We start from the raw sequence: 23,721 nt of genomic DNA on the forward strand, positions 1-23,721 counted from the left end.
ACCTCCTAGCCCAAAATATACTCTCTCTCTCTCCTCCCGGAAGCTTTCCATGCACCTCTGTGCCAGTCTACCTGCAGAGTAAAGGAAGAATGTCAGCGCACATTGGATTTAAAGGCCCCAGAATTAAATTCTTAGTATGTCGACCTACTGTAGCACGAGAACACACGCAGGACCTTCAGTCTGGTGGACGGAAAAGATGTTATCGTCAAATTCTTTCTTCATTGTTTCAAGATGGAGCTTTGCGTTTTCACGTGGCTGATTGGAAAAAATCAATCTTTCCGATGACGTGTTAAACGTGTCTCTAAATATTAACTAAAACTCAGGAGCTTTCGATTTCATAAATGCTGCCGATGACCTCAGTTTCAATCCAGGTTTTCATTTGTCACAATTAACCATCGATCTCTGCAACACCCATGTGTGTGTGTCCACTAGGGGACCTAAGCCTTCAATAACATCGAGAGCAAATGTGCATAAAAGTGCCAAATCAGGCAATCTCCAGGGCCCGTGAGCATACACACGGCAGTCAAACCGCCGCTCTAATTACTTAATTGGCCTTTCTAATGACTAAATTGGCCCCTGCTGTCCAGAACCACTTAGACAATTATGGACTGGCCTGAAAGCGAGGCTTGCTCCGGAATTCAGCGAAGTGGAAAAGCCAAGCCATGGACACCGTGAATGTTTACTTTCACCAACCGGGAGGTAGTTACCTACATTAAAGTGCCATCTTACCCCAGAGCGTGGCGCACACAGAGCGAGGAGGCTGTGGACTGCAGGCCATGCATCTGCACAGTGGGTGCGCCCTTCCTCGCAGAAGTAATTATCCATGAGATGTGCACACAAACATCCTGTTCTGCGGCTATACAAGATGAAAATAGAAGAGGAAGGGAAATTTACATTTTAACTCTTATACAGAGTACACAGTGACATTTGTTGTATTTAAAGGGATAGTTCACCCCAAAATGAAAATCCTGTCATATTTTACTCACTCTCTTGTCATTTCAGACCTGTATGACTTTCTTTTTTTAGCAGAACACAAAAGAAGATATTTTGAAGAATGTTGGAACTCGAACAACATTGGCTCCCATTGACTTCCATTGTTTGGACACAAAACTACTGAAACATTCCTCCAAATATAATTTGTGTCTCATAGAAAAAAAAGAGTAATATAGAGGTTTTGAATGACATGAGGGTGAATAAATGATGACAGAATTTTTATTTTTGGGTGAACTCTCCTTTAAAAGGGCATATGAAGACAGTACTTTTCAGAGAGGGTATTAACCGTGCTGACAGTTTACCGCTCCCCAATGTGCAGAATTCATTACGGTTGGAATAGTACAGAAAGAGCTAGCTTGAAAGAACTCCCACGAAAAATCTTAAATCTCGGAAAATCTACATAAACACGCTATTTGACTATCCATATACACTTGGATTGTGACAGACAGGATTACATAAACATGCTTCCCCGAATCTTCAATTTAAAACTTCATATATTTGTCTAAACGTAATGTTGTCGGTAATAGAATGATGTATGTTATGCTGCATCAAGTGAGTGGTCCCTAATGTTTCCTACCTGTAGTGATTCATGAAACATCTCAATGACTTAATAAATGGTCCCATCTTGCTAAATCTGTTGTACTATTCCAGCTCTAATGAATTCTGCACATTGGAGAATGATCGTGTTCAGGGCTGTGAGCTCGCTCAGGAGACACAGCAGCTGTGAATGCAGAAGACAGACTGCTATTCCATACAGCTGTGATCCTTGCGCCAGGATCCACCTTTCTTTCCCTTTCTTTCTCTTCATCTTCCTTGCTGCATTCCTCTTTAAAAATGGAACAGTCATTTTATCTTCGCTTTAATGGCCTCACGTCACGCAAGAGGTCATCCACCGGCTGTCTTACCTATCAGCGAGAACAAGGTCCCTTTTTTGACAAAATAATCCAGGCATCAGTATACCCACAGACACGCATGCGGAAAAATTTAAGTAATAAGAAGATTAGTTCGATCAGATGTCATTCATAATGGAGACTTGTGTGTGTGAATTCAACTTTAATTTCAGCTTTTTAATAAATACTGTAAATTGCACCTTCTTCTGATCATTTGCTTTGAACTGAAAGTTTTTCCTTTAGATATTTGTTTCCAGTGGAATACGTACTGTATGAAGAAAAGAAAGTTCACCAAAAATGAAAATTCTGTCATCATTTACACACCCTCTCGTCACATCAATCCCGTAGGACTTTCTTTCTTCTGCAGAACACAAAAAAAAATATTTTGAAGAATGTTGGTAACCGAACAATGGTGGTGCCCATTGACTTACATTGGTTTTATGTCCATACAATAGAAGTGAATGGGTACCGCCGTTGTTCGGTTACCAACATTCTTCAAAATATATATTCTCTGATTTCCCCTCAAAAAGGCACAACAAAGAGAGAAACAGATAAAGAGAGGGATAGGAGACTATTTTCATTTATTGGAAAGATTTGGGCAATTGACCACAGACATGGCAAGCTTTCAGAAATATGAGGAGATTTGCCTGCAATGCTTTTGTTAATGGAAGAGAGAATAGAGATAGCAATGAGACAGAAACAAATTCATCATGTGTACGACAAAAACACACTCTTCAAGACTTCTGAATAAAGCAGAACAGTTCAAAGGCAACCCAAAACTATGCACATACTATACATTATAGTGCATGTTATTCCTACAGAAGAAGTACTTCTAAACATGTTCTGAAACTGGGAATTATGTTGTATTTTAATAATATAAAATAATATTATAAATAATTCCTAAAAATATCATAGGCTAAAGCTATGGTTTAAGACCTCCCAATCCAATAAATTATTGGTTAACAGAACACATTTCTCACTAAATATGTGGCTTCACATTACAGACATTAAATATGTTGCGAATGCCATTTAATGTCATCTTTAGACCCGGAGACCTTCCATCTTGGGTTACAGTGGGTTCAGGGGTCTTTTTCTAAGGCTTTATGTTGGCAGCCTCTCAGTGACCTGTGCACTAATACAATCCATACTCTCCCTAAACACTCTTTTGGGTCCTGCCCGCACATATCCACGCAAATCCCACGAGACCAGTAAGGATGGAAATATGGCTACTACCTTGACCTCTGACAGACACGTACAGGCAAGCATGCACTTTCTCTCTCTAACACACACGCAGTCCAAGAAAATCATTCTCCTCAACACAACATTCATCGTCCTAGTGGATAATTTAGCATCATAAAGTTTCTGTCTGACTGCTATTGTTTGAACAGATGCCACTAGCCACCGACTGAAACACGCCTCCCTTTTTCTTTTATCATTTCAAGCAACTTCTCAGACTAAGTTTTCAACGTTCGCCCCCGTCGGGCTGGACTGATATAAAAAACGCCCGCTGGATCGGTTGAGACGTAGCTCCTCTCATAAAGTTTTACTGGTGTGCACATAAATCCACTGATTCCCTGTCAACCCCACCAAACTGGTTTCTCCCCATTTTGTCACTTCAGCCTTAACGTCCACGTCCCGCTTTTCGAACGACCCCTGAACAGCAGCGCCCAAGGGGTAGAGACAAGCTTGAGTAATCTTAACAAGGTTTTCTACGCAGGTTTTGAGATCTGCGTCATGGGAAGGATATTGGATAGTATTCTCAAATATTCTCTCCATTCATTTTTTAATGAGATCAGAATGAGATCAGGCAAATTCAGCCCCACTTCATCAATAAAACATGGATGTAAAACAGTGCTCACTGTTAGAAAGTGGATTATAGCTGCATGTGGAAATAAGTATTTGTTTATGCATTCGGACGTTTTTTCCCCGGTCCATCTTCGATGACAGCAGATACAATAGGTGCAGATTAGCACCCTATTAGGTTTCAGCACAGCTCATCAACATTTTATCCTCTAATCCCCATTTAAAATACATCATTATTTCATATTCATTGGAGATGTTATTTACATAATCTACGTTCCCACCAAGTTGTTCCAAACCTGTATAAATTTCTTTGCTCTGTGGAACACAAAGATATTTCGGAAAATGTTAGCAACTGTCATTTCTGGGACATCATTGACTGCCATAGTAAGAAAAATGAAAATAGTAGTCAAAGGTGCCCTAGAACTGTTTGCTTTCCTAAATTCATCAAAATAAGTAATTTTGTGTTCAACAGAACAAAAAATGGCCTATATGGTAGTCAATAATGTTCCTGAAATGTCAGTTGCTAACATTTTCCGAAATATCATTCTTTGTGTTCATCAGAACAAATACATTTATACAGGTTTGGAACAACTTAAGGGTGAGTAAATGATGACAGAAGAGTATACTTTTAACATCCAATAACGTCAAACAGATATTACAAACAAAGTCGGATTTAACAGATCAAATTATTATAAGTTTACCAATGCGCGTCGGTAGGGGACAGTTTTGAACACTTGCTATATCCGATTTTTATTTATTATTAAGCAAAAAAGTTACATATTGCAGCTTCAAACACCCTCACTCCTTTCTTTTTTCGGAAACCACCTCCTGTTGTGCTTGTTAAGAACTGGTTTGATTTCAGAGGTTCAGTGCTTCTGGTTAGCTTATTGTTGTATTGTTCGGGTCAGTTGTGGAGATAATGGGGTTTTGTTTGTTTCCTCATGTATGCTGGTTGAACTTTCCATGTTCTGCCCTTAAAAGGGTAAACAGGATGTTCTCACTTGCACATGTAAAAAAAAACGACTGTACTAAAGATGAGATCTTTTACTTTCCTCCTGTTTGTGGCCAAAACGAGAAGAGATGTTTTGGCATATTGTTACTCTCATTCTCTGCTCTGTTTTTCCTTCGCCTCAGATCTCGCTTGATTTCACCTGCCATTTAATGCTCTGATTCCTGTTCCTCTCCTCCAACCTCTCCTGCTCTCACTTGCTCTCGGTACCCACTGGAACAGTTTATACGCAATATCAAACATATGGCAACGTTTACAGAAGGCAAATGAGTTGAGAAATCAAATTTGCTTAAAGAGTCCAGCCCTGGCTCCTCAGGAGACGGTAACTATGGGAGATGATGATGGACAGCTGAAATTACAGTCTTTTGACAGAACAAGAGGAAAAGACAGTGAGAAATCTCAGGTTTTGGGTTCAGTGGAGATACACTCCTTGAAAAAAAAACTATTGAACCCTGAACAAAACACAACAGAAAACGTAATAGATTTACTGGTTATAATGGTTAAATATAATGGTGTCAACTGGAATGAATTCTATTGCTATTATCTGGCAGATTAATCACATTGCAAAAATTCCCCAAAAAACACATCAAAATGAAATTTGTAATGGTTTGAATGGAAAAAGCTAATGGTTCACAATGGAATTGTAATGGAAACCATTAGAATTTCTGGGATGGTTTCTATTAGGTTTTAATTGTTTTTTCAGCAGGGACAGTGAGAAAGAGCCACACGTCTGAAGCTCTATTGAGTCTGATGATCTCGGTAACTACAGGCTGTGGTGAGACCAGAGCAAACAGATTAGTGGGAAGCCGTGGGTAAAACCTGGAAAACTGGAACAGTAATGATGGATATGTATGTAGCGGAGAAGCCACAGAGGTTTGTGTGTGTGTGTGTGTGCGTGTGTGTGCGTGCGTGCGTGCGTGCGTGTGCGTGTGTGTGTGTGGGTGCGTGTGCGTGTGTGTGTGTGTGTGTGTGTGTGTGAGAAAGAAAGTGTACAGTATCTGTGTTCAGTGGTTGTGTAATACGTGGCAAATATTATGGAAAACTGAGGTGTGTATTTTCACAAACTATTGACAGAGAGCAGTCATGAGCGCCACGCTCGAATTTTGGCACCTCTTCCTAAAAACACCTACACACACACATTCAACTTTCAGTGCATCTTTCTCATAACATACTCCTCTGAGAAAAATCCATAACACACCCTCAGTTTATAAATATAATGTAATTGCTAATAATTGATTAATGGACATCCTGAAGGTACGTCAGTGCTTAACTGGAATGAAGAAAAACAGAAAGACTGCGCGCAGGGACATGATAAAGTAACACATCACATTCCTCCTGCTGTGTGAGCTGGACACGAGAAAGAGAGTGAGTGGGGGGACACGTGGGCTATTCAGATAGCATAGTTTGGCTTGGCAGCGAAAAGCCTGTGTGTAAGCATTCTGGGTAATTGGTTTCTGATGCCCTTGTCAGACCACCTGCCCGAGGGAGAGAGAGAAAATGAGACTTGCATTACGGCATCTTTATCCTGCCAATCAAGACTCTGACCCCTGCCGCAGTTACCCGCTCACACCCTCACGTCTTACCTTCATTCACGGTGCCTGTGGAGTATAGTGAGGAGAACAGGTCTTCAAAGTGTGTCTCGATCATCCCCAAGCAGGTTGCCAGCAGATATAACCGCAGGGCTGAGCACCACAAGTCAACTTCACAGATCCTCTAATGTGAAAAATATGGTCTCAGGCACTTGTTCGTGCCAGGGAACACTTTTCCATGGCTGGCCGTGTTATTCGATCGACATGCGTTAGCAAATCGTTTACCTTGAATATATAAATCACAGTCGCCGTGCTGGTTCTCACAGGTACGGTTGTAATAGCTTCTTGAGTTGGTTTATGAAAAACGTGTGAGGGACATTATCAGCTGCGTCTGAATGACTACTCAAAAAGTGCCGCTGTTGTGCCAAAAGCTAGAGATGGAGAATGAGAGATGAGTGAAAGAATATGTGGATTTAAGTGTGTGTATAACATGCTCCTTCCAGACGTTACCGCTCAGCTATTATCGCGGCCAACTCAAGCACATGGTGGTGGTGTGAATGGTTTTTTAATGCCTGCTAACAGGAGTGGTATTTAGTGCGGCGGAGAACAGGAGAAGAGAGTGACGACGGAGCTGCAGTGGCTCTTTCCACCCGGCAGCTTTCCCTGTCGCCCGCTAACTCAGAACTCAGAACTACACGTATGCTAGTTGGACTTGGTCAGGTCCAAAGGCGATAGTGTTTAGAAGGCCAAGAAGGATCTAGAGAGTCGTTCAATTAATAGTATAATCTGTTATTGTTGGAAAAACTCCTGGTTGTGTTGAGGAATTAGCTGAATGTTTAAAAACATGGGCGTGGTGGTAAGAACGTTGTTGTGATTTCAGGGAGTCTGTTATTACAATGCAACGATTGGCCAGGCAGATGAAGCAATTATAAATGTTCATGCTTTCCGGTCCAAGATTTACATATTTTAGAGTGTTTGACTTGAGCCCCGAGATGACCCAGACAGCTCGGCGCACACAAACATGTCCTGTGTCTGGATATCTGTGTGCTTCAGTCACTCTCTGTCAGATGCTGTGCACACAACCTGCTCCAGTAACTTCAGCTGTAAATTCCTGAAAACACAAAAACAAAAGGTCAGTGGAGGGTGAAAAGGGTCACCACAGAGATTGAGAAGATACTGGAGAATAGAAGGGAAATTTTTAATGATACCTAAAAAGAGCTGTAAGCTCTGTTTCGGATGAGCCAAGTCATGGTGTGCACACCTGTACATCATTTAAATTCTTTATTAATAAGCTAAGTTCGCCTTATAGAAAATAACAGAGATCTATCTTCCAGGGGCTCCTTTGCCTGTGTGTATGTTATCTCCCATAATGTCTTTACCGGCCAATTGCAAATCCCCACCCACTTTGCGCTCTTCAGGAGCCGTGACCCCGCAGCGTGGCGGTTCAGTGTGACAGCGCTCTGTATATTGCGAGAAAAGCACACAGGAGCTTGTTAATTTTACTACAGCTGACCGGGCCACACGACCCCTGCAGATCACTCTGTTTGGAGTGCCATCCGTCGCCGGGGGTAACAAGTCCCATCAGACTGTTAGAGAATAGCAACGTCTCCCCCAACCTTAGCGCTGTCTACGGTGAAACAGCCATCCATCAACCTGTAGAATAGAGGCCTACAGGGGCCCCTCTCAAACCTGCCAAGGGCCGGGACCCAAACTCAGGAGGAAACATCCCTCTCCAAACAAGCCTTTCAAGAGGCACCCTGCACCACAGGAGAGAGACAAAGAGGGATGAAAGAGATGTGAGGAGTCATTTGAAACACATTATCCATAGAGGAAAAGAAGGAGTTAATGGTTTTCCTGTGAGAGAAAAAGAAAGAGAGAGACAGAGAGAAAGAAATTTTAGTATACAGTACTTTCTGTAGAGCACTGCATATGAGGAACTATAATGCAAACTCACTAGCCTTTTTATTTACTGTGGTGAGTTATTTTCTCACTGCTGTAACCGTTTTGTGTATTGTAGATGTCGTGATCATTATGTTATTTCTCTCAATGTTTAGGGTTTGTGTCAGGACGTTACATGTTAATGCCTCACAAGGATCTTTAAGTTTAGTCTCAAGTTTGAGAACCCTCAAATATAAACAATCTAAATGCTCATGCAGTTAACAAAGCTTTGATAACACCCGAAATGAATAAACTAGTCAAATCCAATTAAATCGAAAAAACATGATTGTTTTACATAAATTCATTTAAGTTCATCTATTCATTTAAGCAGCGTTTCTAAATGTATTGTGGCCATTCCAGTCCAGTGTCTGTTGAATTTCAACAAAATTAAACCTCAGGAGTGACAAAGTCATCCAACAGCATAGTGAAAGACTGACAGCATGACAAGACACATGAAAACTGTGATAAAAATCACAGAAAAAATGATTTTAATTTAAACTTTTCCTAAATACATGTACAAATATTACTGTTGTATTTCTTAAAAATGAACTTGTTTTCTTTGTAGTATTTGAGGTCTGAAAAAAGCAGAGCGTCTTTTCTGTTATTTTGACCTGTTTCTCCAGTTTTCATTTTCTGCAAATAAACGGAAATAAAAAACAATAATTTTATTTGAAATTTGTGAGAAATATTGTTATTAGTTCACAGAATGGAAAAATGATCAATTTACTTACCTAGTAAATTCAGAAAAACTGAAAATAATTTTGAAATGGTCTCTTGATTTTTTTCCGCAGCTGTATATTTACATAGCAAAGATGCTTAATTTTTTTCTATGAAGGTCCAAAAACGAAACATTATACCAAACTGTGTTTTATTGAGAATTGGGAATCTCTCCATTATGACCTGTTTGTTGAGTGTCGCAAAATACCTGCACTTTGAAATACACATGTACATTAAATAAATGTCAAATTCACTTCTATTATCCAGATTATTTTCATGAATGGCAATTTCATGAACAGGCCAATTTTGGGCATCTCTGTTGTATAGCATATATTCTCACTCCCTCTCTTGCTTTCTGTCTTCATATGGGAGAGACATTCAGGGTAAAAGTTCTTCTGAAAGTGGATCCAAACCGCCTGCTAACCAGGATGCCAAGCCTAACAGGCACTGACAGCCTTACAGAACGTCTGTATATATGTGTGTTTTGAGATGGCAGGCTGCCCCGTCAACTCTCCATTCACTTTTTTTCCGTGGAGGCGAGCAGCCCACACATTTACACTGTTAAACCTCTGTTCGGGCCAGTTATCCGTGTATCTATTGGCTCGTGAAGGGCGGCAGATATGGTGAGTGCTATTACAGTATATCATGGGAATAGATAACCTTCAATTCTACATGGGAAAACGCTTTGGAGTTCAGAACTGACACTCTAGACGTGCTTTAATTCCAAACTCCCCGATTTCACTTTCCCTCGTGGACGGGAAGCGGATCAGAAGCAGATGAGAGTGGGTGAAAAATGAAGAGAGAGAGAGAGAGCAAGATGGGGAGAGATAAAGGTATAGAGGTCACAGCAGGTTTTAGGAAACAGACAGTCACCCCCACATGACTGGAATCCACAATAATACACCCCCTCAATAATAACCATGTGTCCCAGTCACTAAAGCTAAAAACAAAATGCAAAAAACTTGCCCATCTACCTAGATTTGTTTAAATAGACAGACAGAAAAATTAGGCTTAAATTTCCTTTGAAAAGGGTGTTCTGTTCAAGGTTAACTTTGTAGCTGTGCTTTGACTCGCGGCCAGCACTGGACTGCCCACAAACCAAACTTTATTATGTGTGTGTTGTGGTCTGGCTAATTGTCACCTTTAACATCCCCCCCAGGCCTCAGCAGCGTGTTTGGATCTGATGTCTGGAGCTCATCTTAGCTTCTCAAGGATTCTGGTAGTATGCCGTTTATGGGCCACACAATTCACTGCCTTTAATGTGAGAAGACCTTGAAAATTAAGCTTTTCCCACACACAGCTAATAGTATCACTGTGTTTGTGGGCAATGTGTTCTTATTTTTGCTGGAATGGATTATTTTACCATCCTGTGTTTAAAGGCACAGACACACACACATCAAGACACAGCAACCAACCATTCATCCAAAGCATCTGTGACTAAATGGAACAAGAGCATGGCTCAATCATTTTTTCTCAAACACATAAGCAAAAACATATTCCTCTTAAGTGGTTTGGATAGAGACGGGTTCATTGTGAAATGTCTGTCAGGTATTTTGAAGCGGAAGGCTCAACATATCAAGGAACCGGATCTTCTGCTGTCTCCGTTTCTCAAAACAGCTTTAAAAAAACAAGTCAAATGTCTATTTATAATTAATATTAAATTCAAACGGCTGATCAAACGTGATTGAGATTTGAGGTGTGGGTGAAACTGAGCGTTAGTGTCAGACAGACATAGATACTTTTAGACAAAACAGGTTAAGATGTTGCCACTGTCATAGTAGGTCAGATTCACTTTGTGAAGAGAGTGAGATATACAGAAAGAATGAGAGAAGAGGGGTTAAATGACCTGGGGCATAGCCAACCCAGACAGTCCCAGAGAGAGATCTGAACAAGAGATAGTGGTGGGGTCACATGACGGCCAATATGAAGCATTGTGTGTGTGCGAGAGAGAGAAAGAGAGGGAGAGGATTACTATAACTACTGAAAACAGACTCGTTTTTGCTTTAGCTTCCAGCTGTGAACCTCCAACCTTTTGGTTCGCTGACAACAACAACAGCGGCATGGGAATGATCTGAAAGATTAGTTTTAATATGCATGGCTTAAGTAAGAACATAAAGTTTATCCGTGTGGCACAATAAATATACACTATACCATTAGGCATAAATTGTGCCGTTTGTCCAGTTGTCTGAAAAGCATGCAAATATAAGCGATAGCCACATTTTACATTTCCAAAATCACAAACACACACCTCTCACAGCTGCAGCAGCCTGTCAGAATCGCGCCGGGTCCCCTGAAGACTTAATCAGCCCCATCTATTACAGAAACAGGAGACTCAAAGCCAGCTTAACCCAACAGAGTCCTCCGCTCCCGAACACAGTCTCCCCACTGAAATTTATGTACAAAATCAGAGAGGACAAGAAAGAGAGTGAGAAAGAATAGTAGTGGAGGGTCAAATAAAAGAGCTCCATTGTATACATTCCCACGAGGCCTCAGTGCAGACCTAATGTGATGGGAGGCAGTGTTGTCCAGAGCAGGAAAAAGACGACTCGTTGAATTAAATCAGCCAAGATCAGCCTGGCGGCACCGCTGGATTTACTGCTCACAGCTGGTGCGGAGAAAAGTGTCGTTTAGCGCAACCACAAAACTACCTTCTTCCTCACCTGCTCCATCACATGTTTTCAAAGCCTATTAGCAGGATTGATGTACATTCATGACACAATTTCCCATGAGAATAAATCAATTTGTGACAGGTCTCTTTAATCTAAAAAAGTTAATTAAAAGTGTTTGTTCAGGCAAGTACGACTATTACTGTTGCTCATGATTAGTGTTTGAACCAACCTGTTAGTATTCACATTAAAGGGATAGTTCATCCAAAAATAAAAAATCTGTCATCATTCACCTTCATGTCATTCAAAACTTATAAGGGACACTTCAGTGGAACAGAAAAAAAGACATTTTGCAGTGGAGGTCAATGGAGGCCGATGTTGTTCGGTTACCAACATTCTTCAAAATATTTTCTGTTGTGTTTTGCAGAAGAACGCAAGTCATACAGTTTTGGAATGACATGAGCGTGAGTAAATGATGAAAGAATTTTCATGTTTTAGGTGAACTATCCCTTTAAATAGACAACATTTTCGCTCACATTGTTTGTGCCATGGCCATTAACAATACCTCAGATCAATCAGCTTGTTAAGAAGAGGTGTGCTGCTACTTTTCTAAGTGCTAATCTTACAATTTTCACCTGTTTGAAGATAAAAATGTGAGAAAAGTCCATTGAAGAAGAGACCTAGGTCATACTAAGGAACCAGAATATCATATAGACTTATGGGTAGATTCTGGTATCCGCCCATATCTTAGCATCACGGCAATGAATTTTAGACAGACAAGCATTAATAACATTTAAAACAATAATGTAAGTACTATGAAAAATATTTCTTGACAGCTCAGTTCTATTTGCAAGACTGTATGATTTTACTGCATGAAGTCAGCAAATTGCATTAAACCTTCATTTTACCAGAGAGAAACCACTTTTGCTATTCTAAAAGCTTCACATCATGAGTGGTTTCCCTGTGAAATATTTTTTAAGTCATAATCAAGATTTAACTAAAAACATTCTAGCATACCGTTTCATCCAGTCATGGATGAAAACACTTCTGTTTTGCTCCTAAATATAGAGGCATTTATAGTACAAAGCAATGTGCAAAATCAGTGTTGAACACTATGGTTCCCAGTTAGCATTTGAAATCGAGTTTGTTTATGTTGACATAAGCTGCTCTTTGGTTTCATTGGTTAAAATAAAGCGGCATACTTTCCCTTCTCCTGCTGTTCTATTGACATCAGTGGTGCTTTAAACTTGAGTTTCCGCCATTTATTCTTTCTGAAGGGTTCTCACATAATAAATAGCTTTGTCAGGGTTGTGCCAACCAATTCCACACCACAAAGCAGGTGTGTGGGTGGGTTTATGTAGCTTGAGTGAGCATGTTTGCGTTATGATCAGTAATGATAGTTTACTGGCCAATTTTTTAAAATACCTCTATTACAGTAAAACCCTCATTTAGGCATAAAAAGTTTTTATGATTAATGTCATTGTGTCTGCAACAGACACAATCTTTGAGGGATGTGTGTGTGTATATCGAAAATTGTCGAAATGAGATTCAGAGAATTTAGTCAGCCGTAGGAGAAGAGATTGGTTTGTGATTGGGTGTTGGCAAAATTTGGAGGAGAGGATTGCTTGTGATTGGTTGCTGGCAGTAATAGGAGCAGAGGTTGGTTTGTGATTGGTTGTTGGCAGTAGATAGAGGAAAGAATTGTTTGTGATTGGTTGCTGGCCCATCATCTCCACAAGACAAAAACAATCCCCATTTCTAATGGAAACCCAAATCCCAGATCCTAATGCTGCACATTATTAAAGCTCTAATGAAATAATAAAGTGTTTTTTTTCTTTTCAAAGCACATAGCCACAAATGAAACACACTCACACACTAACAGATACCGAATGAAGTAAACCAAATACTGTTGTAATTTTAGCAAAAGACGCTAAGTTGCCAAGTGCATGTTACTACTGGAAGGCAAACAAACACACGTTCACCAACCGCCATAAAAGCATGCACACACAACTAAAACACACAACAATAAAAAATTCAAGGAAAATAACTACAGCTGTAACTATACGAGAGAAATGAAATCAGCTTTGAGCTGTTGGACGGCTATGAGCTGAACACATCATGAGAACGATATGAAAGCTTTTAATTACGCAAGAAACACCAATATAGTCCAAACCCGATTTACAGACACGCAACAAACAGTGAGTAAATGACATCATCACCACCACCCACTTGCATTAAAGAAACACATCGCCCGATATTCTATCATTTATTCTCATTGTTCTAAACCTGTATGACTTTCGTTCCTTTATGAACATAAGGAAAAATGCTAAAGAATAAAGCAGTCCAAAGGAAACCTCATTTGTGTATGCGCATATTGAAACGTGCCACGTCAGATTTGGTGCAGACACGTGACAGATCCAATAGTGCTTGGCATCAATAACATTAAACCTGGGTAAGTAAGTTTTAATTTTTACAAGTCACAAACACACGCACATTAAAAAAAAAACGCACACGCAAATAAAATGACTTTGAAAAACCTTGACTATAATCGAAATAGAGCTCTCCAAACAGAGGTATTGACCGATTCAGCCCAAATGATTCATTGATGCACATAACTCAAATATAACAATGCTAATGAAGACTGAAATGACAAAAGACATAAATAATGGCAGATGTAGCTACAATTGACTTAAAAAGACTGCAGGCCGATGGCTCAATTACAAATTCTTGAAAAGCAACAAAACTCTCTCTGATTTAGGAAGGTAGGATGGGTGACAGACAAAAAGAGAGTGAGAAGGAAAAAGAACGTTGGAGTCTGAGAACTTTGGATCCCACTTTTTAATTAAGACCAGCATACAGTCAAGCAGACGCTCTGTGTGTGTGTGTGTGTGTGTGTGTGTGTGTGTGCGTGTGTGTGTGTGTGTGTGCATTTGTGTGTCTGTCTGCCTGGCTCCATCCTTTGGCTGTCTCTCTCTCTTTTCCTCGCATTCATCCTGTCGTCTCTCTGTCTATGCTATCCCTCTTTCCATTTGCGATTTTCCGCCTTCCCAGTTTCATGCACAGATTGAGATAAGGACCCAGCCAGCTGCAGACTGCAGCAGGAAACAGAAGCACTGTTTGTGTGTGTTTATCTGTTGCTGTAGACTGTGTGCCTGTTAGGGATGCGTTTTTCTACACAGGACTCTGAGAGCGTTTAAGTTCTTATTCGTGCTAACATTGGCTGTGACATCACATCTTCATCTGCTTCTAATTCACACTTTCTCCTCTCAGCTTCCCCCTTCAACCGTTTCATGTTAATGGGTGTATAGGAGAGGAAGGGACCTGACATGATGCATTCTGATGATCAGAGGAAGAGCTGGGCTTCGCCTGGCAGGGCGGCCCGGGCCAGCTTGCACCTCGCTTACACATACCAGTAGACCTATATTAATAATGACTTCTCAGATGCAATGTTTTTCAAATTAAAGGTCCTGTGTATGCAATTTAGGTAAGGTGAGGTTGCGAATTGCAACCCACGGCTCACTCCATCCCTCTCTTTTGAAGCACTACGGAGGCTGACACAGGACTAAGGTGTCGTCACGTTTTCGCTTCTTCGCCGAAATGCGCTCTGTAGAGCAGTTTGTCCGTTAAGGGCCACTGTAGTAACAACATGGTGAATTCCATGCAAGGAGACCCGCGCTAGAAATAGCTCATTCTAAGGTAATAAAACCATAACGCTTCATTATGTAAGGTTTTTATACAACTCTGAAGACAGTTGTGTATATTATATTGCATTTCTGTCAATAGATCCTCCAAAAAATTACACATTAGACCTTTAAGTTGGTGTCATCTTTTCAATGATTTCTAAATGCATGTGTGTTATATACAGTTGCCAATGCAATAAATAAATAAATAGATGGCGCGAAGGAGAGAGGAATAGATGACATAACATTGCTCAGTACATACTTTCCATCAGAAAAAAATGTCATTTTTCTAGCCAGCATTCAGAGAGCATTGGCCGCTTTACACAACCGCACAGTGTGTCTCTGTAGCAGTCCGCATACGCTCCATCTATATCTGCTCATACTCTGGCATCACGCTCTTGTTGCTGTGTGTGTGTGCACATGTTGACAGGAGGGTTTCGTGGTGTAATTGAAACTGACTGAGCGGGCTGACCCCTTCAGCACAGTGCAGTTGTCATACGCGCACACACACACGCTCTACACATGTTAACACCGCACACACACACTGCCATGTACCTTGTCATCAGGCCACATGCAGACAATTCAATTCAATTGCAGAAAGTCAATTCAACGTTTGCCTGCCATTCACTAAACACACACATTCTGTTCTGGTCCTGTTCTAGTGTGCGGGACTGTGGCCTGCAGACAGGGCTGGCACTGTCTGTGTGTGAAATCAGACTTGTCTGCACATGATTTGCTGTGAAATGGCGTGTTTGTTTGGGATCAGGCTGCTTTAGTTTGTCATTTCTACCCATGGTAAAATACAGTTACAGACGAGCTATTCAATCACATGACGGGTCCAAACCAGATGCAGGACAATTAAGGGAAAAGAGGTAAACTCTACCTTTTGCAGTTGGAGTTTTGTCCTAACTAGCCGTGACTGCAACATGCAACAGAGCCTGCCGTTGGTCGCTTGGTTTCCTTTGCATCATACTGGCAGTGCCAGCCAGAGTAAAATCTCAGTGGTCCATAATCCATAAATTATTATGGGTGGTTATTAATGTCATAAATATTATAAGTAATAAAATGTAACTATGTTTTTATTTCAACTGGCATCACTTCAATACCATCCAAGTTCTAGAATCGTATTAAACCCAAAGCATTTTGGCTATTTTTTCACTGTCTAATTGTCTGATGTCATGATTCTACAGTATTATGTGTTCTTAATGTATTTCTTTCTATTCACATTTACATAAAAGATTGTAGCCTCTTTTCTCTTTTGGACAAAGTTGATGATGTTTGGCGACAATTTCAATTTCACAATTTCATTTGTTCATTGCATCTTTAACAAACAGGTAAATACAGAAACGTGAACTAAACATACACTACAGATCAGCTCACAGTCACACTCTCACTTCCATATTCCACCATTTTTATAGGACGGACACACACACACATATACTGTACATGAAAGGAAAGCAGTTCAGGAAAGGCAGGGAGGAGATGAAAGGAGAATCAACATTATGATAAACATGAATCAGAGAGAGAGAGAGAGAGGTTGATAACACTGCAGGTTTGGGTGGGGAATGACCCAGCTGTGTTCCAGATCTGATCTGTGACTATAAGCAGGAGAACATGACACACATCCCCAGAGTCTGTAACTCAGCCTGCTTCTAATTCTCTCTCTCTCTCTGTCTCTCAAACGCACACAGGTTTACCTATATGAACGAACAGCAGTGGTAGGAGTCTGGACTCTTTTTCCCAGTTTCCTTTGCACATTTATCTTCATATTAAACGTATGGGCTATGCTCACATTTCAACACCGCCTCCAGCAAGAGTTTCTCAAAAATCCAAACATTTTTCAATCAAAATACAAATCATTCTGAAAGAATTACACTGTCTGAGAGCATTAAATGAACGAAAGCCGGCCGTGGAGATAAGAGAACTTGGAAGGACTTCATTTTTTCACTGGAATGAGCATCATATGGTTTAGCTGCTATCAGACATCTCGGGGTCTGATAAACTCTGAGCAACGGGAGACTGTTGTCTCTCTCAGTGGAGGGGTCACTATCTTCAGAATGTGAAAGGATCAATAGAGGAGTGCTGTACACAAACACAGATGTTTGTTTTTCTATCAAAGTAGGGGATTTCCACTAAATTCTATAGTTTTTATGTTGTGATAGTACATTTTTATCCCCAGTCATCTCAGAAAGCTCTATAGGTGTGTCTTTGTAGAACAACTTTTCACAAAATTACTGAGTTCTCAGATCTTGTTGGCAAAAATGCTTCCATTTAAATTCATATACTTAAAATGCATATAAAGAAAACCTATTTCCAAAAAGCAAAACCTGACCCCCCCAACACACACACAAGGTTTAATAAAAGTGCTGAAGCCCCATGCAGCTCAGCTCATCTCTACCGCACTGTTTGTTCAGAGCTGTGGGCTTCCAGGGGGCTAAGTTCTGTTTGACCTCTGACCTCACTCAACAATACTTTTCTCCTTCTCTGCTGTTTATTCATCCCTTCATTCCATCTCTCCCTCAGCCCCTAGCGACCGGCCCGAGTGTTTTGCTTTTTTCCTCCTGTCGTTCTTTTTCTCTTCACAGCACAGAAGCAGCTGGAACGCTGAGCAACATTTGATTATTTTCCGCTATTTTGGTCTTGTTTTCCTTTTTGTTTGAAGGGAAAGAATGGCGAAAGGTTTCTCTACTGGTGCTGCCAAGTCAAATGGCAGAGTTTGTTTTCGGTGTAAGTGTAAGAGAAGGGGGCTGGGAGAAAATAACATGGGAAATGAGAAACTGTCTTCAGGATCTTATTAAACAGACACTGCAGAGGGTCACGGCGGCTGTGAGTGACTGTCAGACTGGAGACGACTGGATAGAGAGATTAGACGAGCAGATGAATAGATTTATATGGCTAACCAGACAGGAGAGAAATGTACCATGCTTGACCAATGTGCCACGAATGTCTCTTGGCGGTAACACACAAAATCTTGCACCTCCTGGAAAGAAAAAAGTAAGAGAGTAGGCAAGGTAACAAATAAAACTTGTGTCCACTATGTGCTTCATACGGATACGCAAAGGATCTGTTTTGTGTTTCCTCACAGTATACATTATATCATTTGCTGGGTTAAATCATTATGACACAGTAGGTTCAAGTTTGGTGCCTATTACATTTTTAAAGTATCAGAGAGGGCAAATGCCATGTTTTTGTTGAGAGGCCTTTTAGATATATTCAATAAACTATTATCCAACATTAAAATGAAGCAAGACGTAAAAGCGTAGCTAAACATTTTACACACAACTCTTTTACTAGATATTTTCCACCTTTTTCCACTGACCATTTGTTGAGTTTTTTGATACTATATTAGTGGAAAGTATCTGACCTCTAAACATTAAACTAAACAGACAAAAATTTATTTGCTTGTATAATCGTGCCATCCATGTGATTGTGTGTTTTGAGTAAATTGACAAAATGCACTATAACTCAGGTAGGGGGCAGTCAAGAGTGAGGAAAAATAAGTAAAGTCGTGAAAGAAGAGGGAGGCCAACCTCTATAATTGACTAATAAAGACAAAGTGCCATCTTCACAATGTTGGTTTGAAGTGGTCAGCTATACTCGGCCGCAGTTGACTGTAGTTTTCTTCTCTTATTGGATGCTCTGAGCTGAATTTGGCTCACACTGCCCACCAACTGCACCTGTGCCCGTCTGCGCTTTTTCCATAATGCCTCTGACCACTCTAAAAGAGAGTAAATCACTCCCAGCTGTGGAGCACATGTGTCCGCAGCCAGCTATTATTTATTTTGCCATCTCCTCTCTCTCCCTCTGTTCTTCACCTCATTTCTGCCTCTATTTTCTGCTTTCCTGTCATCTGCCTCATTTACAGTTTACTTTCCATAAACAAAGATGACCATTGCTGGAGAGTCGAACGGTAAAAGGCAAATGGAGAATGTTTAAAAAAGGTATGAAGGAAATGATGCCACATGCTGTATGTTGATCGAAGGTTTGACCCAGCAAATCTGGAAAAGTAACATTACATGAACAAACAAAAGGTCAATTGCTTCCATGCTCACATGTGTTAATAAAACACTTTTTTTGCCCTCCTCAGCTGGGAACATTACTTGAAACTTAACATACTCTTATTTTTTGTTTCTTTTCCTCTCTTGGTCTTTTTCTCTGTTTATTCTCTTCAGCTGCTAATGAAATTTTGGAATGCTATACTTGGGAGAAAGTTAGACATTCCAGAAGCATACGGCTTCTCCGAGCTTTGTTGTGTGCCGAGAGGTTTCTGCATTTAATTGGGAGACACATAGATTCCATCTGCGTAGAACGCACACCTTACATCCTCTGAAATCACCATTACCGAAGAAGAAAAGAGAGTGAGAGCTGTGGAAATATACTTTTGTTTAGCACGATGGATGCTAAAGGCCGTTCACACATCAGCACATGGTGTATTTTTCTTGCTATCCTTCAATCCATCCTAATACATATGCAGACACGCAAAACATCGGGCCTTAATATTCGTACACTCTCACACTCCGTCCATCAAAAGAACAAAAATGAAGAGCAGAATGATCTAATTCTCTTTCCTGGCTCGCTCTCGTCTCATCCTCTCCATCTCATTCTTTAATCCCTCTATCCATCATATCCCAGCCATCCTTTCATCTCCCTGTTTCTCGCATGGAATGCATTTAAGGTTAAAGGAAAATCCTTATTTTTGGACCGAGGCAGATGGGTCAGACTGTACAACCTTCTGCTAATCTGAGTATGCCACGGCCCCCGCCGCAGCTGGCATCACTAAAAAGCTCCCATGGGTGAGCACATACCACAGCACCCCGAGCCAGAGCACATCTGCAGCTGCACGGGAGGGCAACAACCAACATGACGTAGCAATGTAAAAAACGGAGACAATAAAACGACACACGCAATATTGAAATAAACTGCCGGCAATTACAAGGCCGGCGGGGGGTCGGATCGGAGCACAGAATGCTGGCTGGATGTGAAGTGAGATAGATGGAGAGCCTTCGTGCTGTTCTGGTGCTGGTTTGATCATGGCCCATTTTGGGATTACTGCACTGGCAGGTTGACAAAGGTCTGCAGAGCACTTCGCTGAAAGTAGATTGTTTAAAAAATGTTTAATCAATTAAATATTGTTCCAGTGCGCACTGAGATTACACATGCAATAGAAAAAGACTCAATAGTCTGATTCAATAGATTAGTTTGAAAATGGAAAACAATAGCGGAAAGTTGAAACGAATGATCAAAACATGTTTAATTCATTGAATTGTTCTTTAGTTCAGTTTAATTTGCAGTAAGTAAATTTGAAAAGTGCAAAATGATTCAAATCCATTTTTACTCTTCAAAACGTATTAATTGCTCAGAGATTTCTCTTTCATAATTCAGGAAATTTGATGTTCTTAGATCATTTTTATTTAAGTGTCAGATGTTACTTTTAAAATTCTTCAAAATCAAGAGAAAAAACAAAAAAGAAACAAATGAGATTATTGTCTCATTCAAAGGTGTAGTTCACTTCAAAATTGCCCCCATTCACTTTCCATAGTCATTTTTATTCCTACTATGGAAAGTCAATGGGGGCAAATTTCAAAGTGAACTACTCCTTTTAAAAATATTAAGAGTATGGAGGTATAAAATGAATGTAGATTGTATAGGTAAAATATTTTGGATTTAGGTAAATTTGGTAAGAAACCTTTGAAATCTGGAAGAACATTGATTTTGTTTATTGCAGATGTGGCAAATCTGAGCTCAGTTTGTGACATTGTTGAGATCTCTTATAACACTCTCAAACTTTTTTGACATTTTGTTTTTTCTCAGGAGAAATATCTGAGATGTAGGACTTAAGCCAAAGTTTCTATTTGTCTCTCCATTCAATCTCATTTAATTGATGTCTAGGAGAAATAATTGAGATATTAAAAGATATCTCATATGATTTTTCTTACTTCAAATTCTATTGAACGTGTAGTGAAAAGGGAATAGGAAATAAATGGGAACTGAAAAAAAAACAGGGAACTGAACCAAGGGATTTACATGAGCCAGCCTCAAACTCTTTTTCCCGCATGAGCACCACAGCTCAACATGTTTTGCTTAACTATGCTACAGGGCTTAAGCTTTTAAACATATCACTTATATAGTACAGACCAAGTACACAGCACATTGTGACCAGCGCTCCCAGCACTAGAAAAGGACAAGCTTTCATTTCTAGCGTTACTCTGTGAAGCACAGGCTAAATCTTCTGTAAGATAGTATATAAATCAGTCAGCATCACTGCTCTCATAGGCAATTTTCATTACTGTATTTCTGTCACACATGCTCACCAACACACCATCTCTGTAAATCTCAAAGGCAATTAGTGTGACGGCTCCCAGCCAGAACAGAGAGGTGTAATCATGTACACAAATCAACTGACCACACGTGATCGGGTACCAACATGTAAGCCAGCAGAATGCATGACAGCGTGAAATTTAATCTACCTTTCCACGCAAAATAACAGAACAAACTCGCCCTCCTCCCATTTCCAATGGCCTCTCCTGTCAAAACGCTTAACTGTGATTGACAGCCGTAGCTGGGCGATTCAGCCAGTCAGGAGTGGCCTGAAAGTGGAGTGGGCGGGACTTTTAAGTTTAAGCCCATGAGTTTGGGACAGATGCAGTGTCGCTGTGGTCTGTGGCTGTTGCACACCATAAATTCTCTCTAAAGAGGGTTTACTTTTTATTTTAATGGGGGCTGTAAATTTACGACCCTTGGACCCTGGAGATACTGTAGAGTCGTTTTTAAAGGTGCACGTCCTGTGTTTTTGTCATTCTCACATTCGCTCCCCATACCTGTTTCTCTGGAAACTGGCCATTTTATGCAGCATATTTGTGTATGCTGGCATAATATTTGGCAACTTCTTAAGGAAAAAATCATATTCAATAGATTATGTTTATAGTGTGTGAATAAATGAAGGGTGCGCTCATAAGTAAGTGTAAGGGAACACATTGTTGCCTATTTGTGTCTGATGTGACATCACAGCTGCTTTGTAACAATGAAAATTGTAAAAAGCGCTATATAAATAAAGTTGACTTGACATCATTAGTATGTGAAGGACAGAAAATGACTAAGCTTGTGTTTCATAAAAAATGCCTCTTTCCCTCTCTCTTTCTCTTTAAGGTGCTGTTTGCTCTAAACCAGACTCTACTCCAGCATGAGAGTTTGCGTGCAGGCATTATGCAGGGAGCCTATACCACTGAGGACCTCATCACGCACTACAACTGTGGTGACCTCAACTCCATCATCTTAAACCATGACACGTCACAGGTACAAAATAACTTAAAAGCTACTTTATACCACCCGTAAGAATCTTTTACCAATGCAATAGTTCATTTACTAAAATAAAAATATTACTAGGCCCTCCCGCTGGGTGTGGTATATGATATAATATTTTACTTCATATTTGTGGACATTCTCTAAAGAATTGCATAGCCAAACCTGGACACACACTTTTAACTTTTTCCTGATTTAGTACAAACTTTTCATTGACGGTCATTGCTTTTATATTAAGCTGATGATGTGTCTTATCTGTTTAACCTAACCCCCTTTCATTAATACATTAGTCTTAATTTAGTCCTGTTTCCTACAGGATTGTAGGATTAACTAGTCTATACTAACCCATAACAAACAGTCAAACACACACGCATTAACACAATGTTTGCGTTTAGTGTTGTTCTTACACATCACATGAGTTGATATACAACTGTATATGTGTGTGTACATACATGTGATGTATTGGAGTCATTATGAGCTTAAAGTTTGAGCAGCAACAGGTTCCTTTTGATGGATGGCCTACAACTCTCCACTTCACCCAAACCACACACATAGAGAATAAAGAACACCAGACACACATAGGGAACCAACACTGAAGGAAAAATGTGAGGGGTCAGTGAGAGGAGGAAGGGAGGAAATTTCTCCCTGTTCTTCCATATTTCCTGCAGAGGTCAGACGCAGGGCAGTTAATTGCTCTACTGTATGATAAGATATCTATAAGCTTTCCCTTTCACTGCTTTCTTCCTCTCCGTCTCTTCGTCTTTTTCTCTTTGTTACTATAACCAGATGCAGACCTCCAAACATAAATGCTATTTTGCCTTACAAGTCTTTGTAATGCTTTGTAATTAATATTGAGAAATTAGCAAACATGCGCTGCGTTGTAGAGCAATGTGCAATGCCATATTGTTATTGCTTTTGTTAAATGGAATTCTTAACAAAAGTTGGGAAGAAGGTTGTTCATCTATCCTGTCAATCACAGCACAAGGGTAAGGATAACAAAACATAAACCGCTTACCTCACTTCTATGACGACTGAAAAATCTCCTTGTTAGAGATGAAGCATCTCTGTGGCATGTTTGAAAACAATCATTATTTTCAGATCCCATCCAGACCTAAAGTCTGTATGTATTAACATGAAGTATGAATTAAAGTTAATACTAATAAAATAACTTCAAACAAAATTTAATTTGAAATTTAAATAGTTAAAAATGCCAAAATACAGAAGAGTCTTTATTTTGTAGAAGAAAGAGATATAAAG

General features: G+C 40.1%; 1 protein-coding gene across 1 annotated transcript in view; it reads left to right on the top strand.

Annotated features, from left to right (window-relative positions):
- Positions 1-23,721, top strand: part of trabd2b (TraB domain containing 2B) — a 57,674-nt gene that overhangs the window by 8,105 nt on the left and 25,848 nt on the right. Inside the window, exon 3 of the mRNA XM_057357274.1 lies at positions 22,312-22,458. Within this exon, the coding sequence (XP_057213257.1) occupies positions 22,312-22,458 (147 nt within the window). The remainder of the gene's footprint in view (positions 1-22,311; positions 22,459-23,721) is intronic.

The sequence above is a fragment of the Triplophysa rosa genome, linkage group LG17, assembly GCF_024868665.1.
Source record: "Triplophysa rosa linkage group LG17, Trosa_1v2, whole genome shotgun sequence".
In the NCBI taxonomy this organism is placed as follows: Eukaryota; Metazoa; Chordata; class Actinopteri; order Cypriniformes; family Nemacheilidae; genus Triplophysa; species Triplophysa rosa.